The sequence below is a fragment of the Mycteria americana genome, chromosome 1 (assembly GCF_035582795.1).
Source record: "Mycteria americana isolate JAX WOST 10 ecotype Jacksonville Zoo and Gardens chromosome 1, USCA_MyAme_1.0, whole genome shotgun sequence".
In the NCBI taxonomy this organism is placed as follows: domain Eukaryota; kingdom Metazoa; phylum Chordata; class Aves; order Ciconiiformes; family Ciconiidae; genus Mycteria; species Mycteria americana.
Window position 1 is genome coordinate 117,985,357 of NC_134365.1, and position 26,606 is coordinate 118,011,962.

General features: G+C 40.1%; 2 protein-coding genes across 5 annotated transcripts in view; one reads left to right on the plus strand and one right to left on the minus strand.

The window, feature by feature from the left end:
• Window positions 1-1,744: 1,744 nt before the first annotated feature.
• On the minus strand, window positions 1,745-13,706 carry CCT8 (chaperonin containing TCP1 subunit 8). 2 transcript variants are annotated; one of them, XM_075517134.1, is made up of 16 exons: window positions 13,547-13,706; window positions 11,693-11,783; window positions 11,000-11,079; window positions 9,654-9,803; window positions 9,219-9,399; window positions 8,423-8,484; window positions 7,580-7,717; window positions 6,982-7,160; window positions 5,933-5,999; window positions 5,765-5,852; window positions 5,538-5,653; window positions 4,145-4,216; window positions 3,758-3,922; window positions 3,205-3,324; window positions 2,660-2,758; window positions 1,745-1,983 (listed from the first exon to the last, which is right to left on the minus strand). In XM_075517134.1, the coding sequence occupies exons 1-15, from the start codon at window positions 13,604-13,606 to the stop codon at window positions 2,666-2,668; spliced, it is 1,662 nt and encodes a 553-aa protein (XP_075373249.1). In that variant the 5' UTR covers window positions 13,607-13,706; the 3' UTR covers window positions 1,745-1,983; window positions 2,660-2,665. The 2 variants fall into 2 exon arrangements, with proteins under 2 accessions (XP_075373249.1, XP_075373256.1); XM_075517141.1 differs by lacking the exon at window positions 2,660-2,758.
• A 114-nt stretch (window positions 13,707-13,820) lies between these two features.
• MAP3K7CL (MAP3K7 C-terminal like) overlaps window positions 13,821-26,606 on the plus strand; it is a 47,411-nt gene continuing 34,625 nt past the window's right edge. The window contains exons 1-4 of one of the 3 annotated variants that reach the window (XM_075517156.1): window positions 13,821-14,189; window positions 23,010-23,131; window positions 23,725-23,795; window positions 25,102-25,346. The gene's annotated coding sequence lies outside the window, so the exon portion shown is untranslated. Of the gene's footprint in view, window positions 14,190-18,336; window positions 18,352-23,009; window positions 23,132-23,724; window positions 23,796-25,101; window positions 25,347-26,606 lie in introns of those variants that run through there. The other 2 variants (XM_075517164.1, XM_075517175.1) reach the window with 2 other exon arrangements.

A 26,606-nucleotide genomic window follows, 5' to 3' on the forward strand; every position in this document is an offset into this window, starting at 1 on the left:
GTGCATTTTTCACAGCAACCTTACTGAGAAAATGGGGAGTCTTATGTATTCTTGTTACCCTTACAGTCATCAGCAGTTGCACTTGTGCAGCTGACTTATATCAGTATGCCAACCCTTCTGAAAACTTGCTGAGTTTATTTTTCAGCCACACCAGCAACTGACTATAAAGTGAGCATTAGTGTAGCTGTTGTATGGCAGCCTTATTTGGGCATAAGATAGTTCCAGACTTGATTTAGCCTTCCACTCCCTTTTGGCTGTGAAATAGAGTAGCACTGGCAAGAGTAATAAAAGAATTAATTATTGAAGGGGCTTGAATTTCAAGTGCAGTTCTCCTTTCAAGCTACTCTGAGACATGCAAGCTGTTTACTTTCCAGGAAGAATCTTAACAGGGGGCTTCAGTTGAAAGATTCCCGCACTCTGCATCATGCTAGCTATTGCTGCTCAGTGTTTATTTTTAAGGCCATTAGAATGAAATGCAGTTCACTGCTGTCAGGCTGCCATTTTGAGAGCGTGGAGACTCTTAAAGGATGAGGATCAAATAGATGCATGTAACAAAAATGAACGTAGGCCTGGGCCACAGGCCTGCTGCCATGCTTATTTCAATACTCATTTGACTTTCTACACTCAAAGACCAGGTAAGGAGCACCATTAAGAGCACAAGGAGCTGCGACAATTATAGATGATGCTTTGCTGAAGTTATGAGCTCCCTGCAGCAGGCTTGTGGTCAGTCTCCCTCATCCACAGCTGTCAAGATGGTAGGGTGGGCTGTAGATGTGGCCTCTCTGAGGAGAGGCAGGGCCTGCCTGATGCTGGACACAGCTGGTTCTAACTGACCCAGGGCAGGGCACAGCTGAGCCCCTCAGCCACAATGGTAGCACCTTGAGGAAAGCCTGTGTAAGAAAGGGCAAAACACTGCCCAGGAGTGAGGAGAAAAGTGTGAGAAATAGCCTTGTGAACACCCCCGAGAGGAGGAGGAGGTGCTCCACAGGTGCAGCCCCTGGAGAGACCACACTGGAGTAGGTTGTCCCCTTGCAGCTCATGGAGAGGACCATGGTGGACCTCCACACTGCAGCAGGGGAGGGCCCCAGGCCAGAGCAGGTGGCTGTGTGCCTTGGAGAAAGCTGCAGCCTGCAGAAAAGAGCCCAGACTGGGGCAGGTTTTCCTTCCAGAAACTGCAGCCCATGGAGGACCACACAGGAGCAGTTGTTTCCTGCAGGAAGCTGTAACCTATGCAGAGGGCCCCCATGCTGCCACAGCTCACAAAGGACTCTACCCTGTGGGAGGGGAGGAGGGGAAAAGCATGAGGAAGAAGGAGCAGCAGACAGGCACTGTTATGGAATGACTGCAATCCCCCCTCCCCTGCACCACTGGGGCGAGGGAAGAGGTAGAGGAGTCAGGAGGAATACAGCTGAGCTGAGGAAGAAGGGAAGGTGAACAGGAACATGTTTTAGTTTTTGTTCTTGTTTCTCACCTTCCAACTCTACTTTTAATTGGTAATAAATTAATTTTCCACATGGTAAATCTGTTTTGCCCAAGACAGTAATTGGTAAGTGATCTCCCCCTCTTTCTCTCAGCCCATGAGCTTTTTCTAGTTAGTTTCTGCCAGTGAGGAAGGGGCATCTGGGTGCCAGCCAAGGTCAGCCCACCACACCCACACGCTGTCATCCCCACACAGATGCCTGCATATTCACATATTGGGAACAACCATTATCACACTAAGTCCAAATAAAATGACAAGTTAACATTTTAACAGTGAGTATGTTTATTGAAGTGTCTGAAGTTCTGCACTCCATTGGACACAGTTCATAACTTAAAGGCAACAGAGCAAAACATTGTGACAGGCTCCAACTGGAGTATTAAAAAACTCACATTAATCATGTCACTTAAGAAGTACAGTTAAAGTGTTCAATCATTTTGGTCTTCATCCCAGTCTTTCTTTCCTGATGGAGGTTTAGGGCCACCAGCTGGTTTTGCCATAATGATCTTGAAGGTAACAGGGAAGTAGAAAAAGATAAGGTTAGAATCAGACTCTTACCCCACTCTTACTTACAGCCATATGATGCTGACTGTCAACATTCACTGAATTCATGCAGTTTCCCTACTCTGAACCTAAGCCAGTGAATATTATTATCCATCTGATCGAGATATTCACAAATAAGTTATCTTTTTCTTGAAAATGGCAGAAACTGAGCCCTGATATACAAAAAAGGGCTTTTACCTCATTTTTGCATGCACGTTAAGACTTCAGTTAGTCTACAGAAAGTGAGTGCTTGAACAGGCTAACGAGTGACTGGTTTACAGGATGCACACTACAGAAAGCAGAATTATCAGAGCTATTGTTCCGAATTATTGAGTCTAAACATCACACTTTAAAAGCATAAAGGCCACTAGTCCTACCAGGTTAAAGGCTCATTTTCTGCACTTGCTATTGCGACAAGTAAGGTAAAACTAAAACTGCACTCATCATCCCTTCAAGGAAAACCTGGTTTGAGGAGTAAAATTCATTTGCAAAGGCACAAATACAAAATGTAGCAATCAGCACACATAAGACAGCAGTGTTACATGTCCTCAAGAAAGACATCATCTGCCATGTGCTTGTCAATATACTCATGCATGCACTCACACACAGATACCTCTCTGCTAGAGAAACAGAGCTTACTGCATACTATTTTTCAGGCTCATCTTTCCAGTCATCCTTATCCCAATGTCCTTGTTGCTTAGGGGCTTTTGGACCGCCTGCTGTTTTTGCCATAATAATCTACAGAAATTTTACATGCAAATACATTTTTTCTAAAGTTCTACAAAATATATAAAGTAAGATTTTTATCATTAAGATTATAACCTACATTTTTCCTAAAAGTTGGATTTTCATGTAAAAACAATATGAGAGGTTTCTTGTGTTAAATATTGTTCCTACAAAAGTTAGGATAACCTTCTGGATACAAGTTATCAACTGTCAAATCTTAAAAAAAACCCCACAAAACAAAACACATTACTAGTGCTCCTATGGAAGCAGCAACATTACAACATTCCAAATTATGAGCTCTACAAACTACTTCATGGCTTTCAGAAATAAACAAACCACATTTTCAAGTATCATATTTTTATGCCTTGCATTCCCAGAAGATTCACATATTTTGCATTAGTGTTCTGCACACTGAGTTAAAGGTTTCAGTTCAGCCACTAAGTTATTTGTAAGCTTACCTGATCTACCCTTAGGACAGTTACTGCTGCATTTGTAGCTAGCTTGATACCCCAGGATTTTCCAAGGTACGTGTCTAACACACCAGCTTCCAACATATCCTTCACAGCAGCAGCTTCGGCCTATCAGACAGGGGGGGAAACCATTATTCAAAACTTTCTCAGGCTTCTGCCTATCAAGTTATTGGGTTTTCAAGGTTACGGGTTTAGAACAAGTTATCACTTTTCTGATCTCATCTTCTCTCTTCAGAAAACCTTCATTCCTAATCCATAAGCAGGAAGACAAAATAAGTAATTACTGAAGACTTATTTTCCATCACATTAGTTCAGTATCTCACTTGACCTCCTACATAAGGCCACAATACTACATTAAATTTAACTGCTTGCTGATAAAAAACCCAATTGTAATACCAAAGTGTAAGAACTTATTCTTCAAGACTGTGCAACACAGAGCTTCAATGATTTAAATCAATCTATAAATACTTCATACTGATAGAAGTACTTTTAAATATAACCCTGTACTACAGAGCACCAAGTAATGTGAGAGACTATTTACCTCAATATCAAATCCAACATTTTTATTCCCTTCCTGATGCACAGCGTAAAGTTTGGAGATGACCTCATTAGCCTTTACTCCAGAGTTTTCTGCCAGTGCTCGAGGAATGGCTTCAAATGCCTCAGCAAACTTCTTGATAGCATATTGGTCAAGCCCAGGACAAGTCTAAAGTGAAGTTGAAAACCACGTCAGTATTTCAAAACCCGTAAGATGGGGAGGCATTTTCCCCTACATTTTTTATTGATTTATATGCATTAATACACATATATATTTTGGTATAAAATAATATGTATATATTTTTATAAGTCACATATGTATTTAAGTACATATATGTATATGTGTGTGTATACAAAAAAAATAGAACATCAAAAAGCCCATTTGCTGTACCTCTCCGTAAGATGTGATCTGCTTGGCTAACTCAATCTCTGTTGCACCACCTCCAGGAACAAGACGTTTATCCTGTGAACAGACCATCCCAAAACGCAATGTTTTACTTAAAGCATCATATTAATTTTCAGTTTTTAGAGTTTATATACTCTATCAAGAACGCAACAGAACTTTATCCCACACAGACTTATTAAGAATCCACTTCAGAACAAGCATGCATTATAAGAGAAATTTACTAGAATTTACTCATTCATTCCAAATGTCTTTGAAGAAAAACAGCTTCTTTTGTAAAAAGCAAAATAATAATGCAGTTATGTGTCTGGGGTTTTTTGTTTGTTTGTTTGTTTTTTAAAAAAGGAAATTCAACTCTTAGCTAACTAATAACAGAATTCCTAGATTTTCTTATCTTTTCCATTAACTTGTTGGGAAATATGCAGGAAACCTATCTACTGTACACTAAGTTTAATACGTCAACAGGTATCACAAGGTGTTGGGGTTTCTGGGTTTTTGTTTTGGTTTGGTTTTTGTTTGTTTGTTTTTAAATTAAGCATTTTGTATATCCTGTGGCAAACCAACATTCACTTAAGAACTCCCAGTCTTTTAAACAGAAAAGTAATAATCATAAATCATAAGTCAGGACCACTCCTGCAGACAATCATAAACACACAGTCTACCGCTGTTTCTAAATCAATGTGCATGTCTTGGTATGTACAAGACATTAAGTGTCAAACAGGAGTTTAATAACATTTTTTGCATGCCACCTTCTGAGTAAATACACAAACATTTCCTTTTGTATTAAGAAAAAAAAAAGGGGGTTGCAGGGATATAATATTAAAGTCCACAAAAGCTGCTCAGAAAAACTGAAGAACTGAGTTGTTCCATCTATAAAGCATATCTGTAGTAGGTGGAATAAGCATGTCTTGTCACCAACGAACTGGAAATTTAGTTTGCAACCAGTCAGTTCCTCCTGATCCCCAGTGACAAAAAAAAAAAGCTATCTAGATTTTCTTCTGTGCCTGGTTTCCAAGGAACATTACAAAATGTCTAGGGAAATAGTCAAGAAAGAGCTGACTGCCATCAGAAAGTGGTAAAACTAACTAATCTTCAAGAACTCACTCATTACTGGAAAATTGAGTGCAGTACATGCTGAGCACCATCTTTTACGTATACTGTATTCACAACGATGTCAGCAGTAATGTTCTCTATGCAGCCCTCTACATCTCAACACTACACAGCCTTCTCTACACCTCAAGAAGGCTCTAGCCTTCTGATAAGCTGATAACGTAAGTATCTGTTACAGCCTTTGTAGCAAGGAAGCACAAAACAAGCACGAGTCTTACCTCAAACTGACCTATAGCTCATTTTTGGTAAGTGAAGGGTTCTGGTTACTTACTCTTGTGAGTACTTTGAAAGTATTTACACCATCATCCACTGCTCTCTCTATGTCATCCATCAGATTGTCTGTAGATCCACGAATGAGTATTGTAGAAATGGCACCATCCTCCTTTTCTGTTCAAACAGACACGTGCATTACTGAATTAAGTTTGTTAAGATGTAACACACATATGAACATCGTACTTCTAGAACAGTAGCATTAGGAGTTCTACAGAACATACATACCATGCTTAAACACAACAACTTGCGTATCCCCAACCTCCGATAAATATACACTATTGCAGTGACCCATTTCTTCTGGAGTAGGAGGAGTCTAGAAAGAAAAACAAGAGTTAAGAGGTGAACCTGCTCATCAGTACTCTCCCTTCTGCTCCTCATTTGAGAAGTCCATACCAGTCTGGGTAGGGCTGTTGCACCAACGGTTTTGCACAGTCTTCTCAGATCCCACTTTGAGTTCAACCTTTAAAAACAAAAACAGTCTTTCTAATAACAAGTTTCCAGAGCAAATGTTAACACACACAAGTAAGTTTTCTCTTAACTCATCAGCATTTTGTAAACTAATGACATCTACAAAATGTACTGCATCAAGTTATAAAATCCACTCATCTATTTTTTAAAGTTATAATTATCTATTTTCAGGGATGCTATGCAAAGACTATTTTCTAAGAATTTAAAAACAAGTAAGTAGTTCAAATACATGGAAATTATCAAACTTCATCTTCTAGTGCATAAGACTTGAATTGACCTTTACACCACCTCTATAATAATCCCTCTTTGTTATGCAAGAGATTACAGTATCATGCTCCATTTCTGGAAGTTCAAACTTTTCGGACACCACCAATAAAGTTTCAGCTTTCAACAAAGGATCACTTACTTGTGTGAGACATGAGAGCTGCTGCTAGTAATTTGACTTTATGTTGTGCAGAAGGTATTTCAAGGATGTACAGACATGCTTTATTTACAGGTAAGAAGATTTAAGGCCCACAAAAATGATGGAAAAGTATTAAGAATGAGTTTTCTTCCATCCATCAATACATTAGTGATGCACAGAGGCGTATCTCATCATTGCTAAAGCATCACATGAGGACTGTGACCAGGAGAAACCCATTATGGTCTCATATGCCTTTGAGGCCACATCCCTCTTTCCTAGATCCACAAATTTTGATATTCTTGATTTCAGTTATGCTAGAAAGGCACTTAAACCAGAGTAACAGTACCATATACACAAGTTACTCCCCAGTTAGCTGTTATACAGAAGTGAAATACTATCAAGAAACATAAGCTACGAAACAACCAAATTGCAGCTCAGGTTTTGATCCACTAGAAAACCAAACAGTCTGCAATATTTTGTTTCTAATTTTATTTGAGAGGCAAGAGACAATATGGCAAGTACACTTTATAAACCTAGTAATCAAATGTTTTTATGCTCTTCCAGTACTTACCTGACTAACATAAGATTGTATTTGTTGGCATAATGAAGTGCCATGTCTGCCACTTTGCCACCTGTTACTACTACATTTGCACCACTATCAGCAATAGCTTTGACTTGCAAATCCATTAGGTTTTCTTCTCCCTTACTGAAATTCATCAGTTCTTCAGCATTCTTTATAAGTACGGTGCCCTAGTAAAACACAGACACTGTTATCAATTCAGCGTTAACTACATGCCTAAAAGGTTTTGACAAACCATTTTGTCTCCCAACCTCTGCATACACCTTGAGTCATCCTGTTTTATAATACTGCCACCCTTCCCAGGCAATGGGGTAAAACAAGTCAAAAAAAGGGCAATTCTAGCATTTGTAGACAACCTTGAGGTTCAGACATTCTAGCACGTAGTGTGGCTCAAATAACCCAACAAAATCAACAACCTTGTAAAGCAAAATTAGGTTCAGACATTTTCTATGAACTTTTTTAAACTAATGAACTCAATATTAACAAAAATATCTCAATCACCAAGTGTCAAGAATATTTATAGTTAAGTCTAAAAATAAGAGCACATGAGCATAAATAGACATCTAACTTATTTTGAGCTTCTACATACCTTCGTTTCAGTTATCATACTATCAAAAGGGCAGGAATACACAGCTATTTTTGCATCTTTGACAGAAGTAACATCTCCTTCAGTTTCTTTTTTAAAAACCATGCCATGCAGTACTGAGGAAGCAGAAATACCAGCACCCTGAAAGGAAAGAAAGAGAATGAGGGAAAGTCATATTATTGATCATTTATTGTCAGAAAGCTATACTACCCTTTATGAAAAGCAGTCCTTACATTCATTTGAATGTAGCAACCTAAGTTTTCATTGCAGCACAAAGAAATAAGACTCAAGCCGATTTAGCAATATCAAACATTGTCTTACAGGTCTTACATTTTAAGATCAGTTGGTGGCCCAGCTTAAGACCTGTGACATTCATTTTCTGTGCTCAACTTGTTACATATTTATTAGCAGGGAAAAAACACAGGGGGAAATTCATAGCAGATATAAGCTTGTTCCAATCCTACATACCATACTGAGGCCTAATGTCCCATTGACAAAAAGAATGCAAGATTAGACCACTACATTTCCGCCAGCCTGCATCTTAGCCTAATCTTGTGAATCCTTCTACAACAAAGATGCAATCAACATCCCCGTGTATAATTAAGTTAATGTATCCGATTTAGCGTAAGCTTTCAATATTAATGATTTTTGTTTCTGAAAGCTGCTACTGGGAACTTTCAGAATGTAAACAAGGAATGTAAAGACAATTTCCAAAACTTATTATGCATGCTACAACACAACAGAGATTAGAACAGAAAAGGCACTTTCCAAGTTCAAAGATCTAAAAATTAACTTTCATTAAACTGTTTACCTTAAAAATAGTAAAGCTAGCTACTTCCAACTTACCACAATTTTGCACACTCTGATGTTATCAACATTGAAATGACCAGAATCAGGAAGAATAGAAACTGTTTGGGGGGGAAAAAAAAGAAAAAAAAGGAAGAATGGATTTGTGTTGCTTAATGAATGAAGTAGAACAATGACACCATAAATAATGCCTGGATTTTTTCCTGAAGCACTAAAATTCAGTGGTATGAGATACCTGCCTAAATTTAAGGCAATTATAATCTGGTAATAACTTGCATCAAGAGAAACTGAAAATTTGTTTTTACAATGTAGTAATCAGAAAGCAACATCTATTCAAGCTGCTCAGTTAAATTAAGTCCGAATATGCATTTACACACGTACATTCAAGAGTGAAGTCTGACCCAGAATATTTTGAGAAAACACTTAAACTAGACATGAAAGTTTTTTCTTGGAAATCTAAAGGGAGAAAACAACAACTCAACACAACTACAGTCTTGCTCCCATTGTTCTGTGGCTGACACTATTAACAGCCTACCTGAAGTGTAATACATCTTCCTAATGATAAAAGAGGAAGAAAGATGCGTTTCTGCTTTAAAAAGACTAGAAAGATATTTCTAAAAACATTTAGAAGACGACACAGACCTTTTCTGAGCCACGCCAATTAAAAGTTCAACACAAGAAAGGTTATACTCACTTCAGAGGCTAAAGCATTCCATCCAATTCAACCTGATAAACTAACCATACCTTTTATCTTACATGAAGACATTATTAATGAGCATAAACAAACTTACTCAGTTTTTTAGATGCATGCACACATCTGTTCTTGTCCACTTACCACAGGCCTGAGCAATAAGCTTTGCCAAAAATTGCTCATTGCCATATTGTTTGCTCATCACTGAAGTGTGCAACAAAGATGCCACTTCTTCAACATCTCGAAGGTTCTTTGCAGAACAGCAGACCAAGTCTGGAAGAATTTCTAGGGCTTTCTTGCAAGCCTTTTCATATCCTTCAATCACCTGTGCAGCAAACAATAAATATTCACTACACCACTTCAATATGCATTCATACTGCTTATATCTCTTTTTCAAAGGGCCATAAAACATGAACAAACGCAAAAGCTTACACAAACATATACTGTTCTTCTTCGTACATCTCTATCTAAAAATTAGTTCAGAAGGAAGCAGATGATTCACAATATTATGACCTAAGAATACTGACCAACAGCAATCTGAATTCATGCCATGTGAATTGTAATAACAATATAACTTGCCTCTGAGACTGATAACCCCATCCTCAGAAGGTCTTCTGCTAACTCCAGAAGAACTCCAGCAAAAACAAGGACAAAGTTTGTTCCATCTCCAACTTCTTGCTCTTGCATGTGGGATGCCATCACAAGCATTTTTGCAGCAGGATGCTGGACCTTTACAAGAAGTTACACATCTTAGTAATACCCCACCGAGACTACAGCTCCAGGTTTTTCTGTGAATCCAGTATAAGCTCTCTTATTTCAAACTGTATCTAAAGATACTAAGAATGCACAAAACAGGAAAAGAAAGCAGCACAAATTGTCTTAATTGGCTAACTTCCCTAATAAGCAAAAGTACAAACATACATGAAAAAAAAAAAAATCAGAGAACTCAACATTCCCCCTAAAACATGAATTAGACATGCTTGACATTGGTTCTGTGCCATTTTTACAGGATGCAGTGGCTTCACAATCAAGCTCTGCAACAGGAAGGAGCCTGAAGTTTAGATCTCCAAGCTGAATTAATGTGTAACACACAAAGTACATGTCTAAATTACAGTTTAATTCTAGTGTTTTTTCTGCTTAAAGATCACACTGCTTTCCCTTTCTTTCAAAGAAATGCAATAAAAATGCTGTAGTCTTGAATATAATTAGAGCAGTTGTCATTTTATCCCAGAAAGTAACATGCAAGACTCATTAGATTAAGTAACTAGTCTGCAGATTATTTTTTTAAAACAGAACCGAGACTTCCAGAGTTATTCTACTTATACCGAACACTAACACAATGCATTAAGTAAGGAAATACTTAATACTTATACTATTTCTATCAGTAGGTATAGAATTCAGTAAAATATTATTTGTGTTATGATACAAATATGAATTTGATAGTAAGAGAAAAAGTTGGACAGGTCAGGCTTTCCACACTTTTACTGTATTCACAGGAGTATGCTGCTATATCCTCAGCTTCTTAACTCCAATTAACATATTCTAAGCAGACAGGAGAACATGGCAACCACCAATAGTGGAAGATTAACACAATAGCTATTTCATTCAGTTTTCCAAACACTGTTATTGTCTAGATATACCCTCTTCTAAATCTACACTGGTTTGGGGGAAAAAAAAGTAGGCAATTATTAAGCATCTCCTGCAACTACTTAATGCTGCTTTACAAGAGAGTTCTATTCCTCACTGTGGATATAGCCCACTGACTTTACTCAAATCCAGTGAAAAATGCAAATTATTTACAAAATTACACATATAAATCATCTGGCAGGACAACATGTATTTCCTTATTAACATTCAGAACCATAGCAGCCCATGAACAGAAACACTAGTTCACAACTGACATCTTTTGAAGCAAGAAAACTTACCTCCAGCTCTCTCAAGATAGTAGCAGCATCATTTGTAACAAAAAGCTTCTCCAGATGATTGATAACCATTTTGTTCATTCCTGGGGGGGGGGGGAAGGGGGGAATTTAAAAATCATTCATTAGGCAAACATCATTTTGAACACAGATACTGCTTCCTAACTTTCAGGTATATCTTACACATTAAAACGTTAGCCCTATTTATAATTTAAGAACCTTCAAGATTTTTGTGAAATAACGCTTGGGAGTGTGTTACATTAAGGAGAAATCAATAATTTCTGAATAAGCAGTTTCCTCTTCAGAAATATTAGTACAACATTTAATTAATTGATACCGGAGAACACTTTTTGTTTTGGTATATCTGACCGGACATGGTATGGTTAAGTTCATTATGACTATCTACCAAGTTATTGTCTTTCCTTTAATTTTTGTAGGTATTCCATATAGCAGTAAGACAGCAAAGAGGACACAGTAACTGGTACAAAAGCCTGGCAAAGGCAGGTACATTGTGCATCCCTTAAGAGCTAACCAAACGAAGTCTGATCTGCACAGCCACAAAGACTATATTTAGTGTTCTAGAGCAAGTCAAATGTGTTTCGTCAAGAAACAAAGAGTTGCTTCTTTGTCGAGGTAGGTTTACCCTTCAAACATAACATTTTGCTCAAAAACACTACAATAATTTTAGGATTTATTTACCATTTGGTCCATAAGCTGTACGGGTGGTTTGAGCAAGTTCTTTGCATGCCTGGATGTTCCTATAGACAGCTTCTTCTAGTCCTGAATAATGCTGAAAAGAAAAACGTTCTGCTCAGAATTGGGCTTTCTAACAAAAAAGAAAGGGATGAACCAGTCATTTCTCATCAAAGCAGCAATAATCTACTGAGTCCATGAAAGTTTTTGATTAATTTAGATTTAGTATTTCACTTAAAAGTTTAAATGGAAACTAAACCTTACCCAAAGAGACTGAGAAAAGAACTACTGTGTACTCCTCCTCACCTAGGCAGCTCAGCAGGCACCATAAGTTTCTGCACAGAAAGTCTGAACAGTGACTCAATTTTCAATATAGTTTACATCTCTTAAGTCTTCCAAAAGAGTCAGTGGCATGCCAAAGGGAAATCGAAAATAACCAATACCAGAATTGGAAAGGGGCAAGGGTTTTGTAAGCATGCATTTTTGTACATGCTTCTTCACTCACAACTCTGTATTCCACAAAAAAAATTTAACTCAGTTCTATGTTCAAACATGTGCAGTTTGAAAATTCAGAAGCAGAATGATTCATAAAATATTTGTATCTGAGAAGCCGATCAGCCTGGCTTCAGTTTGGAAGCCTTAAGAAAAGGAGGGATCCCCAGAAAGGGCCTTAACAAAGACCAGGGTAAAACATACTGTGTGGCCCTAAGAGAAGGGAGAAAGGTACTCTCTAATATTTACTCTCTAAATACAAAACAAACATCTCAGAATGCCAGCTGCCTCCTTGTTTTGTAAAAGGCAGCACTTACTATTCTGGCCTTGAATTCTCTATTAGAGAACTGGCATCTAAGCCACTTTGCTTCCTTGCTTTCCTCTGCCCTGAACATGTGCCATTCTTTGTCTCCAAGGAAGATTCTGAAAAAAAAAACAGAGGGCTTTCCGAGTTGCTAACTTCACTTTCCTTTTTATTAAGTAGCAGCAACTAGAAATTTTCTTTTTTTGTTTTGCCCTACAATAAAAAAAAAACCACACCCACTCGCTTTCCCTTGACTACTTGCAAACCTTTGACTACTACCAAAATCTACTATGTCAAATCTACTAAATTGAACTACTATGTTAACGTTAAATACAACGAAAATGGATTTACGGAAAAAGAACATGTGGAAAATATTATGCTACTCTGCAATACCGGCAAACGTACTTCTCTTGTGGGACCAGTAACAGAAAAGAGTCAAAGAATGCACATAACAAGCGGGACGCTTCTGAACAGCTAAATCCACAGGACCCGGTGTCATTTTGCAGACCACCCCCTACAACAGCTCTCCACACAAAACGCTTTCCTGACCTCGTTTTCACCGCCAAGGCACCAGTCAGGCGCACAGCGCGGGAGAGAGCATGGGCGCCCGGGACGCTGGCCGGCCGGCCGGCCCGCCGCCGCCCCGCAAAGCGGCGGGAACCCACCGAGCGTCCCCGAGGGGGCGAGCAGCAGAGGCAGCGCCTCTGGGCAGGGGGGGAGGGAGGGGAGAGGGGATGCCGGCCGCGGCAGAGCTTTCTCGAAGGCCGCGTGCGCCAGGCGCCGCCCTCCTCCCTCCGCCGCCGCGTGCCCGCGCGCTGAGCGGCGGCGCGGGACAGATCCCCGCCTCGGCCCCGGCCCCGGCCCCGGCCCGCAGCGGCCGCCGGCGCGACCAAAGCCCGGGGGCGGGGAGCGCGAAGCCCCCCCAGGCCCCCGCCCCGCCCCGCGGGACGCGTGGAGCCGCCGGGCCCCGCCGGCCTTCCAGAACCTTCCCCGCGCCGCCACGCTGAGACTTCCTCCCCCCTCATCCTCCTGAGGGAACAGCGCCTGCCCGGCGCCGCTCTCACCTTCGCGCCCTCCTTGAGCATCTGGGCGAAGCCCGGGGCCTTGGGGACGTGCAGCGCCATCTCCGCTCCGCTCCGCTCCTGCCAGGCAGCGCGCTGCGCCGGGGACGACGGGAGAGGGGGTGCGCGCAGGCGCGGTGGGGCAGCCGGGCTGCCCGCAGGCCGGACGAGTTGCTCCCAGGGAAGGTCGATGGCGGGGCGGGGCGCAGGTCGCCGCGGCGGCCGGGGTGGCGGTGGGCGGTGCTCAGGCTTCGGCTGTCAGCTGCGGCGGAGGCCTTGCCTCTCGGTGGGAAGGGCTTCCCGAAAGCCGGGTCCCCTAAAACACCGTCTCGCCTGACACCTTTCTCTCCTCACGGTCTGCAGTCCTCTCCTCTTCTCTGAGCCCGCCAGGAGCCCGCCTAGCCGACAGCCCGACCGCCGGATAAAGGCCTCTCCGCTTCTAGAAGGGAATGGAGATTGGTAGAACGGGTAGCGTTAGGGACCGCTGACTTGAGGGATGACTGGCTTGTCCTGCGGCTGTGCGTTTTGCTTTGGGTAAATGAAACCAACCAAAGTCGATGGTTCACCTCACTTTTACAGTATTTACCTACCATTTGTGTCATTTACTTAAAAGGAAAAGAGCCCAGGTCATGTTTTTCTGAAATAGGTAAGAGAGCGTTGCTCGCTTCATCGTACCATGTGCAACTCACTCCCTCTTTTTGTCAGGGGAGCGGAGCGGTGGGGTTCTTTCCTGGAAAACATCGTCCATGCAGTGAAGTGATGCGCGGTATTGTGGCAGTGGCTGATGTTGGCTCCTTCAGAGTCTTTATTTCACTGTCGAGTCCAGCACACTGTCTCCCAGGCCTTTCTCTGAGTACATTTAGTGATACATGTCCCAGGGACAGTAAAGAGCCTTCATTGCCACCGATGGCAAAAACTGGTCATAAACCTTTGCAGACTCTAGTCCAGTATTTCGCTTAGTACCTACCTGACTTGTTCAAATGGAAGCAAAATGTACTGATAGAAAGACTAAATACAGTCAAATCCTTGGGATTATCCAGCATAATCCCAAGTAATATGCGTGCTACAGGACACACTGGAGTACTTTGGACACTCACTTTGACATCTCTACAAGTAGCGGAGGTCCAGCCAGGAGACAGTGGAACTGCTTCTGTATGGAGCTGCTAAGTTTTATTAACTTGCTTCTGTGCCAGACAAAATGAAACATTGTTTCAAGTCAAGAACTTCAAGGCCTTAGAAATAATACTGCTGTGTTCAGGCCACGCAGTATCTAAGCCTGTAACCCAACAGAGGCTGAGTTGCTCCACCTCTGCAGCACAGATAGGCCACCTGCAAGGTTAATTACATCACTTGATATGTGTTGCTTAAGCAACCTCAAGAGGACACACTTGGGTTAGTTTTGCCATCCTATAATTCTTAAAATTCAGTCAGTTTTAACCTGTAACACATCATGGCAGTGTAAAAAAGAGTGCCGATAGGAAGCAAAACTGCATAAAGCATCCCATGAATGAACTTCAAAAAATCTGTATGCAGTTTTGCTAGAAGTACTTAAGAGGCAGATGCCACTTGAAGTAGAAGAGGGAACCTATTCAGTCCTGACTATCGTGACCAAGGAGTGTGGGCACTTCCAAAAGGAAGTGCTGGGGTTTGGTATAGGGGTCATAACCCCATTTATCCCTCTCTTCTCTCTTCCAATGTATCTGCACCGCAGTGCAGCTAGGAAAGAAGGAAATGTCTGTCCTGTTCTACAGCCAAGATACCAGAAACTATTTTATAAAGCAACTTCTGTTATCTATTGTTAGCCATGGAGATCAGAGGAAGTACTTAGGAGTAAGTCAATGCAGAAGACTTTTCATAGTCATGAGCGTGAAGTCACGTGCATTATATCAATAGTTGAATGCATTCTAGTCAAATACATTCATATTAGGGCAGAGGGGAAAGATAGTTCAAGTGGTTAGACTGCTGATTAGTAACGGCAGGATGCATTTTAGTTCTGTGTGACTAATACCCTGCATGACCTCAGGCAAGTCTCTAGTGATTCATCAACACTTAAAAGCTTTGTCACTTTTTTACTGTATATTTTACATTCTCAGTGCCATCATCTGGATCCTCCTCATTGTTGCAGGACTTAACATGAGTACATTTTCTTCCAGGTAGGAAATAGAATGGTTAAATGATGAAATGGCTTCCTGGAAATTTTGCAGTCTTCAGCCAGGAAGTCCGTGGCTCTTTTCCTGTAGGATCCCATCACTTGCCTAGGTGGATTGCTAACCTGGGCTTAAATTATGATGCCCCAAACAGTACTGATTTGTATTAAAAAATGTTTCTGAGCTATTGGTATACATTGGTATTGTTCTCCTTCCTTGATTTTTACCAAGACAAATATCAGAGGAATCAAGGCAATAGTATGTAGGATGCTAAAGAAATGGGATTTTACTGTTAAAAACACTTCTCAAGTTTACATTCATTATAACCTTTCCGTAACAAGAAAGGCTGAATATTTATCTTTTCATAACTTCTGAACTCTGTTCTCTGATTTTTCAGGGATGGCCTCTCCAAAGCACTCACTTCATCAGAACCTTGGTAAATGTTAGCTCAGAAATTAAATCAAGGGTTATTATTGCCTGGCAATGTGGCATGTTAACCTTGTGAGCATTCATCCTACTAAGAAGGTGACATTCCCTTTCTGAGTCTTCAATAATTAAAATGCTGTTATTTAATTAGTCTCTCAAGTGATTATATATAGGAAATGTAGCTTGCATAATGTTGGAACTACAGCAAAAAGCAAAGTCTGCTTAGCTCACGTAGGCCAACAGTAACCATCGCAGCATTGCATGGCACTTCTTGTTAGGTCAGCTCTGCTTGAGTAAAATAAGCAGCTTGGGGGTTTCACCCCCTGAGTCTTTCAGACTCAACTCTTCTTATTCAGCACTTCAGCTGTCCAGTTCACTCCAGTTTAGGCTTCTTCCTAAGTGTTGCTTTTGCTTGGAGAAGTAAATTTACCCATGTTTCTTTCTACTCATAATATTGCAGAGTCATAAAGTCAGTGTTGCTCAATGATTCCGTATTCCAGGTCCAGTATTTTAAGCAAAGACAGTGGCCACAAAGGCAGTCCCATCTCTGGGTGCTTGTTTCACCTCTGCATTCTCCTTCCTCTTCTCTCAAATCTTCTCTTGCCAAACATTTGTGCACCAACGTGATGAACCGGGTTAGGGAACTGATCTGCATTAAGACTAACCCAAAAGAAGCCTGGCCAGCTTTCCTGCTCACTACATGGCTGTGCAAAGCCTTGGGCTCGCACAAGGAGAGATTAAAGGAGACAGGGCAGCAGTCTCTGTGTGGCAGTGCTGCCTTATACTATCTTCAAATATTTCTGGAACTGCCCTGATGGTACAGTCCCTTAGAAGTGCCTGTAGAAGCTTATGCTAGCTACATTTTTTAAAGCCAGAATACCACTAAAGCTAAAATATGTATGTATGTTTGTGATTATGAATATATACAATATACACATATATTAATCTGTATTAAACTATCACTAAAACATCTCTTTCTATTATAATCAGGAGTTATTTGGGTGTCTCTATCTAATCACGACTTTGACTTGGCCTTGATCTTTTTTTAGCTACACATCTACGCCATTTATATTCTGCACAGACATTGCCATGCTAAAAGACCATCCAAAGGTCAGAGGGTTGGCTATTGGCAGTTGGCTGCCCTTTCACCAGCCAAAATCTATTACTGTACACATGGAAATCCCCAGCTTATCTGTAGGTACATGTTTGTCAAATTCTAGGATGGCAAAATTTTAACAAGATCTTGGGAAGTTCATAAAAAGGACAGAATGTTAATTTCTATTTGCTTATTCAGCAGTGAGAACCTGAGCAATTGGAAAACAAGGGATAGAAAAGTATCTGCTGAAGTTGTGAGTGTAAGATCTGGCTGTGGTTGTCCAACAAGACTGACATCTGGCCAATGAAAAAATGTGAGTGGCATGTTGAGGGAAGCCTGAGGACCATACCTAGTTTGCAGAGAATCATGCTTATACCTGAAACAGGGAATTGTGAACCATGCAGGGCTGAACGTTCAGGGTGAACATAATTCTCTTAGTAACAGCAGCAGCAGTTACATCAGCTTTTCCCAGACTGTGCTTATCTCACTTGTGACATAATGAGAAGGAGCACTCTAATCAACTAGAGTACTTGTAATCAACTAAGTACTTCTTAGGTCATTGGTCCACAGCTCCTGGGGTAAACACTGCCCTCATCCTGGGCTTATCTCGCTTGCTGGTGCAGAGGATTGCAAGCTAGACAGGAAAGCAAGGTTTCCTTACCATTTGTGTATTCTTACCTCAGTATATATGCTTTCTACTATAGCTAATCCAGTTAGCTTGAGTCACTGGAAAGCACTTCTGGGGATTTTAGAGGAGTATTGCCTTTGCATGGGATCAGTAGGTTAAATTGTTTGAAAATGTTGACATATTAAAATAGTGATGACAGTCCCCAGCTGAGTTAAGGATCCAGTATGTTTGATTCTACCTGCACAAGTGGCAAGAATTCAGAGGTTACTCTAAACAAACAAGATTGGAAAGGATGATAGTCTCAGAAAGGAATTGATGCGGTTTGTATTGATTTTGTATTGTAGGTACAAACAAGGTATAAAATCATGCTGTGACACTGGTACAGTACACACCAAAATACAGTTCAAGAGTATCTATTTCATGAGAGAAAGCAAAATTATTGAGGTCTTTCTGGTTTTGATGTCATGAGAAAGAAAGCATAATTGGGCAAAAATGGCACGTCTTCTAGATGGTGAGTTCTGTTTTGCATGAGGAGGTCAAATCCAGGATCAGATAAGGGCTAGAGAAACATGTCTCTTCAGTTTTCAAAGTGGTCATATAGGAACTTTTTTCCAGTGGAGCGTACAGGATCCTGGAAATACCTGGAAATACAAGCCAATTGCTATTGAAAGTTCGGCTGTTCTTGTTGGGGTGGGAAGAATTTATCAGTTCCTATGGGATGTGGAAACTTGGAGAACATCCAACTGAGGAGTGAGGGAAATAGTAATTTTAGGCTGTAATTAGAAAAGATAGGAAATACTGGAAGAGGGTGGCAGGCTCAGGATTGAATAGCTAAAGACTTCTGCAGAAACAGCACACCCAAATGAAGTCATAAAGAGTAAAATAAATAACTGTCGCAGACTCCTGGAAACAAGCTACTACCACACCTGATCTGCATTTCTTTCAGCTCTGCAGACACTAAGCAGAAAAAAATGTAGCTAAAAGGTAGGATTCTGAGATCAAGACCACAACTTATGTTGGTTTGTGCCTGGGCTACTGAGATCTGTGATCTTCTTTCTTCACTGTGTCATGCCTTGACTTGGATTGCCAATGTGGAATTTTCTAAGGATGGTCTAAAACAGTACTAGATCTTCAGGACAAAGTCAGAGTTTTTTCCAATTTGTAACACTTTTTTTCTCTACTCAAATAATTTTAAAGACCTTGTCCAAGTAACTGCAAATTTTGTTTCTCATACTGTCCCCATTCTTATTTCGAGATTAACTTCAGGGTTCTTAACTGTGTGTCACCTGAATATACCTGTTGAGAAATCCATTAATTCTCCAGAACTCAGGTCAGTGGGAGTCTCCTGGCCCACCTGTCTCTGAATCAGGCCCAGGGTCTGCAGAGCACTCTCCTTCTTGCTTCCAGCATAGAGCGTGACCCACCAGCATGACCTGGGGAACTTCTGTGTGTCCCATTATTTCCTGGCTACTCTGTCAGCCCCATATATCTGCCAGCAGCTAGGAAATTGGCCTGAATCCGTGCTTGGTTGTGAATCAAAAGAATTCCAAAGACACCTTTGCAGCCCTCGTTCCTGCACTGCATAACCTTCCTAGCTGTAACTATGAATCAGCTTGCACAGTAATGCATAGTCTTTCCTACGTGATTCTTGGAGTGTTTAAAGAAATATTAATGAATGAGTGCTGTGCACTTCTGCAAAGCAGGAGATACTATACCACTTAGTACAAATAAGGGAATCGTGCCATAGTGTACTAGGGGCCAAAGGTCATGGAATGGATTCATGCCAAAAGTTGGGACTATCGCACGGGACTTGTTCCCAGTATTGCATGCTAAATCCCAAAAGTGTGATCTCGTGTCTGAACAGTAGACACATGGCCTACTGCCTAAAAAACCTGTTAAGTTGAAGACTATACCATTGCTATTTAAGTTCCACAGTAGAGGAAAATAAAGTAAGAGATATATATGAATAAAATAATTATGGACCACTACCAAAGTATCATTTAAGCAGTGCAACACAGTTTACATATAAAGAATAAGCAGAGAACATTTTCTAATCAACACCTTCAAAACAGGTAATTGTGACTGTACTGGTGTTGTAATGTGTACAACAAAAGAAAAGTTAATGTCCTGGAGGTTTATTTAATAAGAAAATCACCCTAACATCTAATCAGCAGGAACTAATGTTTGTACTGTGCTATGATGATATATAAAGCTACTGAAATACTGCATTGCTTTGTTCACTCAGATTTGCATGTATTTGCTAAGCATTTGATCTCCGGATGCTTTGTGTACTACACAATGAATGGGTGAAATGAGAACAAGAGAACTAGGCTGAGTGAAGCAAAAGGATGTTACCATTGAAGTTGGAGACATCGAAGTTCCAAGGTGAAGGTGGCAACACCACATCCCTGACTCAGCAGTATCAGTAGTTTTCCTTGTTGGCTATTCCTTGTTGTCTCTCTACAACTACCTGAAAGGAGGTTGTAGAGAGGTGGGGGTCGGTCTCTTCTCCCAGGTAACAAGTGATAGGACGAGAGGAAATGGCCTCAAGTTGCGCCAGGGGAGGTTTAGACTGGATATTAGGAAATTTTTCTTCATTGAAAGGGTTGTCCAGCATTGGAACAGACTGCCCAGGGAAGTGGTTGAGTCGCCATCCCTGGAGGTATTTAAAGGACGTTTGGATGAGGTACTTAGAGACATGGTGTAGTGGTGGTTTTTGGCAGTGTTAGGTTTATGGTTGGACTCGATGATCTTAAAGGTCTTTTCCAACCTATATGATTCTGTGATTCTGTGATTCTGTGATTCTATCAGCCAAATTTAATTCCGAACCCTGTATTGGGGTTAAGACTCTTGAAACAGTAACTGAGCAGTAAAGAAATCTCTGCCTTTTTTGCTTTTGAAGGATAATTGTCCCAACTGTTTTTCATTGTCAGTATTGCTTATCCTACCAGCTCTGCAGGCTAGGTGTTCATTGCTTAGCAAAGAATAGATTTCATCTTCAATGCATTTGAGCTTCATTTCTTTTTTTTTTTTTTTAACATAGTACGGTGAAGTGAATGTCTAAATGTTTGTTATGCATCTTTATGGTCCAGGTTCTGAGTTCTATTGACTAAAAAATGGGCATCAGGAAGCCATGTGTGATTCTCTGCTAATCATTAGCAGAGATTCTCTGCTAATCATTCTCTCGCATGAAAATGGTCCAAAACATATACCACAGCATCACATCAGTTATTTTTGATCCACTAACAGATGTCCTTGTTGTCAGCCAGCTGGCGAAGAGACAGTAGAAGACATTAAACTGGTGCTTGAAGTGGGACAACATGTGGCAGCGAGCCATACCACCAGTTTTACTTTGAACATCAGCATGTTGCAGGTTTAGGAGGGAGTCATCTATGTTCCCAACACCTGCAGAAACTCTGAGAGAGCAATTGTCTTGTTTGATCACTTACAAGGCCTTTGGATAGGTTGGCCCTGAAGCCACCACCTTCACAGAAAGGAGTGGTGGAAGGCAGAGTGTACAGGACTCCAAACCATACTGCTATGTTTTTGCTTCATTTGAACTTAATTTGCTTCATTAATAAAAGAAGATGTTTGACAATTAGACTTGCTTTGTGCATGAACTCAGAAAAATACAGTGGAATAGGGCTCGGAAAGATATCTTTGGGAAAGATGGGAAACCCAAAGCAGACATTCAGCAGTGTGTGATTCCATTTACGATGCTTTTGAAAACACAAGTGTAACTCCCTTTGCTCTCATCAGCAGTTTGATGCCTGCTTTTCAGGCCTTCAGAGTCCCTGAAATTTGAACTCACACCTAGTGGGGTACTTGATTGTGCCTCCATGCCTCCAATCCTCTATGATACGGTCTAACCAGCAATTTGTCTTTGATCTTGAATTTCTGCTACCGCTAGCATGTACAGGAGAACTACGAAAGAAAATGCTCTGTTCTGATGAGACTTACAAAGGATTATGAATCTGAGAGCTAATAATTGATTTTACATACTAGAATCACAGTCCAAGCTGAAACAGTGAAATACAGAGTATGCTTTTAAGGGTGCCATGTACAGTATTTTTACGGTAAAAAAAAACCAAATAAAAATAAATTCTTATGATTTTACCCACTGATGATGAGGTTAAGTTACTAGTAATGCTGTGGCTTATTCAGTTAATCTATTATCAGATTTAGTAGTTATAATAAATTATCCCAGGACCATCAACAGGGTGAAAATAAAGGAACTCTTAGAACAAGTGGGATTACAGGTTTTTTACATTTGTATGATACGTGGTTCCAAAAGGTTCCAAATGCCCCAATAGCCCTCCTGCAGGCTTCTCAGCAGCTCTAAAGAAAAGGCTGTTTTCAGTTGTGCATCTGTCTCTAGTTGCCTGTGTTAAAGGATTCCACAAATGTGCTTTCAATGTTTACCCTGAAATCTTGGAGAAAAGAATAAATCCTCTGCATAACGTATTACACTCTCATAGGAACCTACTGCTTTACCTTTTTGTGTCTATTTCTTGAGTTTAGGAGGCTTAAGTGAGGTTATGGTGAAATCTGTGAATGGTAGTGTGAAGATGAATAGCAAAAACCTTGTAGTATTTGGATATTCAGAACTTTAAAAAAGGAGTTTCATCAGCAAGTGAAATTAGACAATGTTTCTCAATTTGCACTATTTTGTAATCATTATGGCAAATTATGGCTTGTAAAAAAGTTTTAAGGGAACAAATATTTGAAACAGTTTTCCTTACTTTTTTGCATTTTTAAAATTCAAACGCAGTCTGTCTTGTCTATATGCCATGGTTTTTGTGACTTTTGAAAGCAATGCTTTAAAATCGACATCTTGTCAACCACTAAGCTGTGGTAATACAAACTATCCAGTTCTAGTAAACAGCAGTCTATTACTGGATCTAACATTTCAGGAATTGTAGGCTTTATTAATAGCTAGATTTTTCAATTTAAACCACTGTCTTTTATTCATGGCTGTAGAACTGTAGGAACTAAGTGGATGGAACTGGAGTAATTTTCATTTTAGATATGTCAATAGTAATTTTCTAATTTTGCACTGTGTTTGAAGACTTGTATACTCAAGTGGCAGACAAGTTGATGATCTGAACTCTAACTTGGAATGTACAATTTTCTTCAAAAAATGTATGTGCTACCCCACATATCTTACAGCTTTTCTTATGATGCCATTGACGGCTACTTGAGACTGCAGTCTTGTGTTTCATGTTTCATCTGAAATGGACGGTTACCAGACATTAAGATCTAACCGCTCATCTAAAGGGAAGGCATTCAAGGTATGATGAAGCTTCACACATAGATAGAGATGTTGTATTTTGTGAGATGAGAATTTTAAACATTTGTATCAGGAGCCTGTAATTCAGATTATTTAAGATCAGTATACCCTGTTGCCTCCCTGTGAAGGTGGCATTCCTGTCACTCTCACATGAGAATCAGGATTTAGAGAGCTCAAGCAGGAGCTATGGCAGCCTGCATATAGTTCATGGTGTTAAAACAATTAGCTGGTATTGCCAAGAGAGCTTTAAAAAAAAAAAAAAGACATTTTAAAAGATTCAATACAGGTTTAGTTTGGAGATATCATTTTGTTCTTGGATTATCGTGGATGACCACATGAAGAAAAACAAAAAATTGAAACCAGGATGTCATTAGGAGCTTGGATGAACATGGTATGGGGAATCAAGGTTGTTTTTTGACCAAAATTGGTGTAGCAAAGGCAATTTCTTATTCAAGAAATTACCTGATTAACTCTGATCAAGGAGTTTTACATTAATATGCTATACTGGTGAACAGTCAGTATCGAAATAGTCAATAGGTTTCAAATGGTGCAACATTACACTGTCCTGATCCAGTTCTTGCATTGTCTTCAAAGGCTCTTTGACATGAGATGGATGAATTTCTCCAATGTGTCCTCTAAGGGGCAGCATTGAAGAGCAGGTCTCTGTAAACGGCTGCTTCTGTTCATAATATGGAGCAGGTGTCAGTAAGTGACTAACAAATTAATGCTTATTCTCTGTTGTCTGGAATTACGGGTTTTCAAAGGTAACCAATATGTTTAGGAGTCATTACTGCCAATCTGTCAAAAATCCTGTAGCAGACATGTTTCAGTTTAAGTGATAAAACCTTTGGAATTCTCCCCTGCAGAGTACTCAAAATCATACAAAAAAGTTGGGTATTTTGTTAATTTTTTTTTTAGTAAGAACCTGATGGCAGAGCCTATTTGCATTTCTTTCTTGTGAGAAATATCAATATTATGTCGTTTCTGGAAGCAATATGTCATCTTGACTAATGCTAATTAGATAATGTCAAGTCTTTCCCATCAGTATTGCACTTAAACAGTATTGTGTGGGTGACTTAATATGGGAATATTCTGGGGTATTAATATCACTGGCTTAGTCCTCTACATTAGATCACAAGAATATCTTCTTCTTCCTTATTAAAGTCCTATAATAAGGATAAGAGGAAGAGCTTGGCATTAATAATCACAAAATGGTAGTGCTTGGTCCTTCACTTGCAGTCAGCCTCACGGGCATGGATACTCGTTCAGGAAGAACAAAGTTCAAGTGCTCTTTTCCCCCTCTGAAAAAGCAGCAGTTTACTGTCCTTACCCTACTTTGCCTTGTCAGTGTCCCAACAGAAAATTGGTAGAGTCTTGTTTTCTGGGTAGGAGCTGTCCCTGGGTAAGATGGCCTTTGAAATTGTCTTGTATAATTTATCTGCCAGAGCAAAGTCTTTTTTTTTTTTTTTTCTAGCATGCCTTTATAAAAAGATAATATTTTTGGATTTATAAAAATATAATATCTTTCATTGGAACAAGCAATTTTGGCTGAATTTGGATTCATGGGGGAAAGTGGCATGAGCATCCATCATTAAAGACCATATCAGAGATGCACAAGGGTTCCAAACCAACTGTAAATAGGGAGGCAGGTCATAAGTCTGACAGTTTTTGACTTTGTAACCATAACCATTTCTTGTTTAGTGTAGTTCATTCTACAGAACAAGATAAATTCATGCACGCACATCCTGTCATTGTGGATGTCGTGCCTGATACATCTACCACACTGCTGAACTGTCTGCTCTGCTCTGCTAGGTATCATATGTTTTCTCTTCAGAGAGGGAGGGAGGAGAAATACCTAGAAGAGGTGTGAGGACTTCCTGGACTATTATAAGCCACATTTAGTAATGAAAAATTTTTGCTAATAGGTATTCTAGCATTTATTGTTTCTAAACTTCTCCTCTACGTTTGCAGCTGGCACTATTAACTAAGGCAGCTTCAGTGCTGAATCAGCAGTGAGGTTTCAAGTATGGGCAGAATACCAGCTGCTGCTGGGGATTTCACCACATTCTTCTGAATGCTGATTTCTTCCTTATAGCAGCAAAGCTTCATGAAAAACCGTGTTGACTTAAAAGTCTTGTGTGTGTATCCATGAGAGCACGATGACCTCAGCCATCATCAACAAGTGAGGCTGTAATATCTTGTAGTATCCTCTTCAGGTAAGTTCTTAAGTAAGGTAAGCTAAGCTAAGCATTTCCTTAAGGAATGGCAAGTCCGATTGAAAAGGAGTGATTACTGTGCTTTTACACGGATATGAGAGAATTATCTTTTTATCCTAGGACAGCTGGATGTGGTTTAGTGGCACAGTTGATAAGCAAAATTGATGCATTTGTGTTCAAGTGCTTGCAAGAAAGTGCTGCTGTTTCCAGTTAGCAAGTGCTAGCCAATGCTAACTTTGAACATTCGGCTGCTGATCTCCCAGTGAATTGCTGCACACTGTCAATCCATATCCTCCTTCATCATTCCCTGTTGAGATGACATGCCACCATTCTTCCCAGAATTAGGTTCTAAAGGTTATTTCCATCTCTATGCTGATGTGAGTGAAGCATTTAAGTTTGCACCTGCTGACTTCTGACAACAGTGAGGCTTTTCAAGTAATATTTCTAACTTCAGCTTTCATCTTGTTTTCCATGCAAGAGATATGCAAGGGTCTTTGGCAGCATCATATCTCAAAGGCTTCAGTTTTCTTCCTCTCAGCAGAACTAGTTTCCCACAATTTCTGTCTAGAGTTTGCTGTGGAAGCGATAAGTTTTTCACCAGTCAGGCTTTCAAATGATTCAAGATGCAGTTATTTCCAGATGCTCTTAAGGCAGGTGTAAAGATTGTTCAGTCAACACCTGTCATTCCACATTACGTTGACTGAGCCAATTTTTCAATTTCTCTGCAACAATCTCCTTCATTAGATCTGTATGATCCTATATAAGTGAATTCAGCTATTGTATATCAATTTGCCATTAATTATAAAGTTTCTTATGTGCTAGTTTTTAAGTCAGTGCTCAATGTATGTTTCATGCTGGTTTTAGTGACTTAATTTCATCTGATAGGGTTCAGCCATTTATGAGTGTAGAGCTTGGAGAAAAGTACATTATTTTACCTGTGTTAAAATACTACCTAGGCAAGGAGACAGGAGGTAGTATCTAAGAACAGTAATGAAGTGCTTTGTTGGCTGCTCCAGTTGTCAGGACTTGGGACATTAGGTTGTGAGTGAGGTGCAACAAGACTAAAAAATGTATATTTGATCTATAGCTTTCCATTATCCAAAAGACAAGAAAGAAGTATTCTTCTCTGCTTCTGGATTTCTGGCTGGGAATATTGTGATTTGATTACATCGTATTGGATGTTCTGTTCTCACCTAGGATAACTGCTGCTGTAGAAAAAAAACACTTCCCAGTTCCTTGCAGACTTGAAATGGTTATCCT

Excerpts from the sequence above, each read along its gene's own strand:
- CCT8 (XM_075517134.1), bottom strand. The coding sequence starts at position 13,606 with ATGGCGCTGCACGTCCCCAAGGCCCCGGGCTTCGCCCAGATGCTCAAG. Across the intron at positions 7,718-8,422 it reads TCAGAGTGTGCAAAATTGTG|GGTGCTGGTATTTCTGCTTC; the intron begins GTAAGTTGGAAG and ends CTTTCCTTTCAG. Across the intron at positions 5,853-5,932 it reads CAACAGCCCTACCCAGACTG|ACTCCTCCTACTCCAGAAGA; the intron begins GTATGGACTTCT and ends TTTTCTTTCTAG.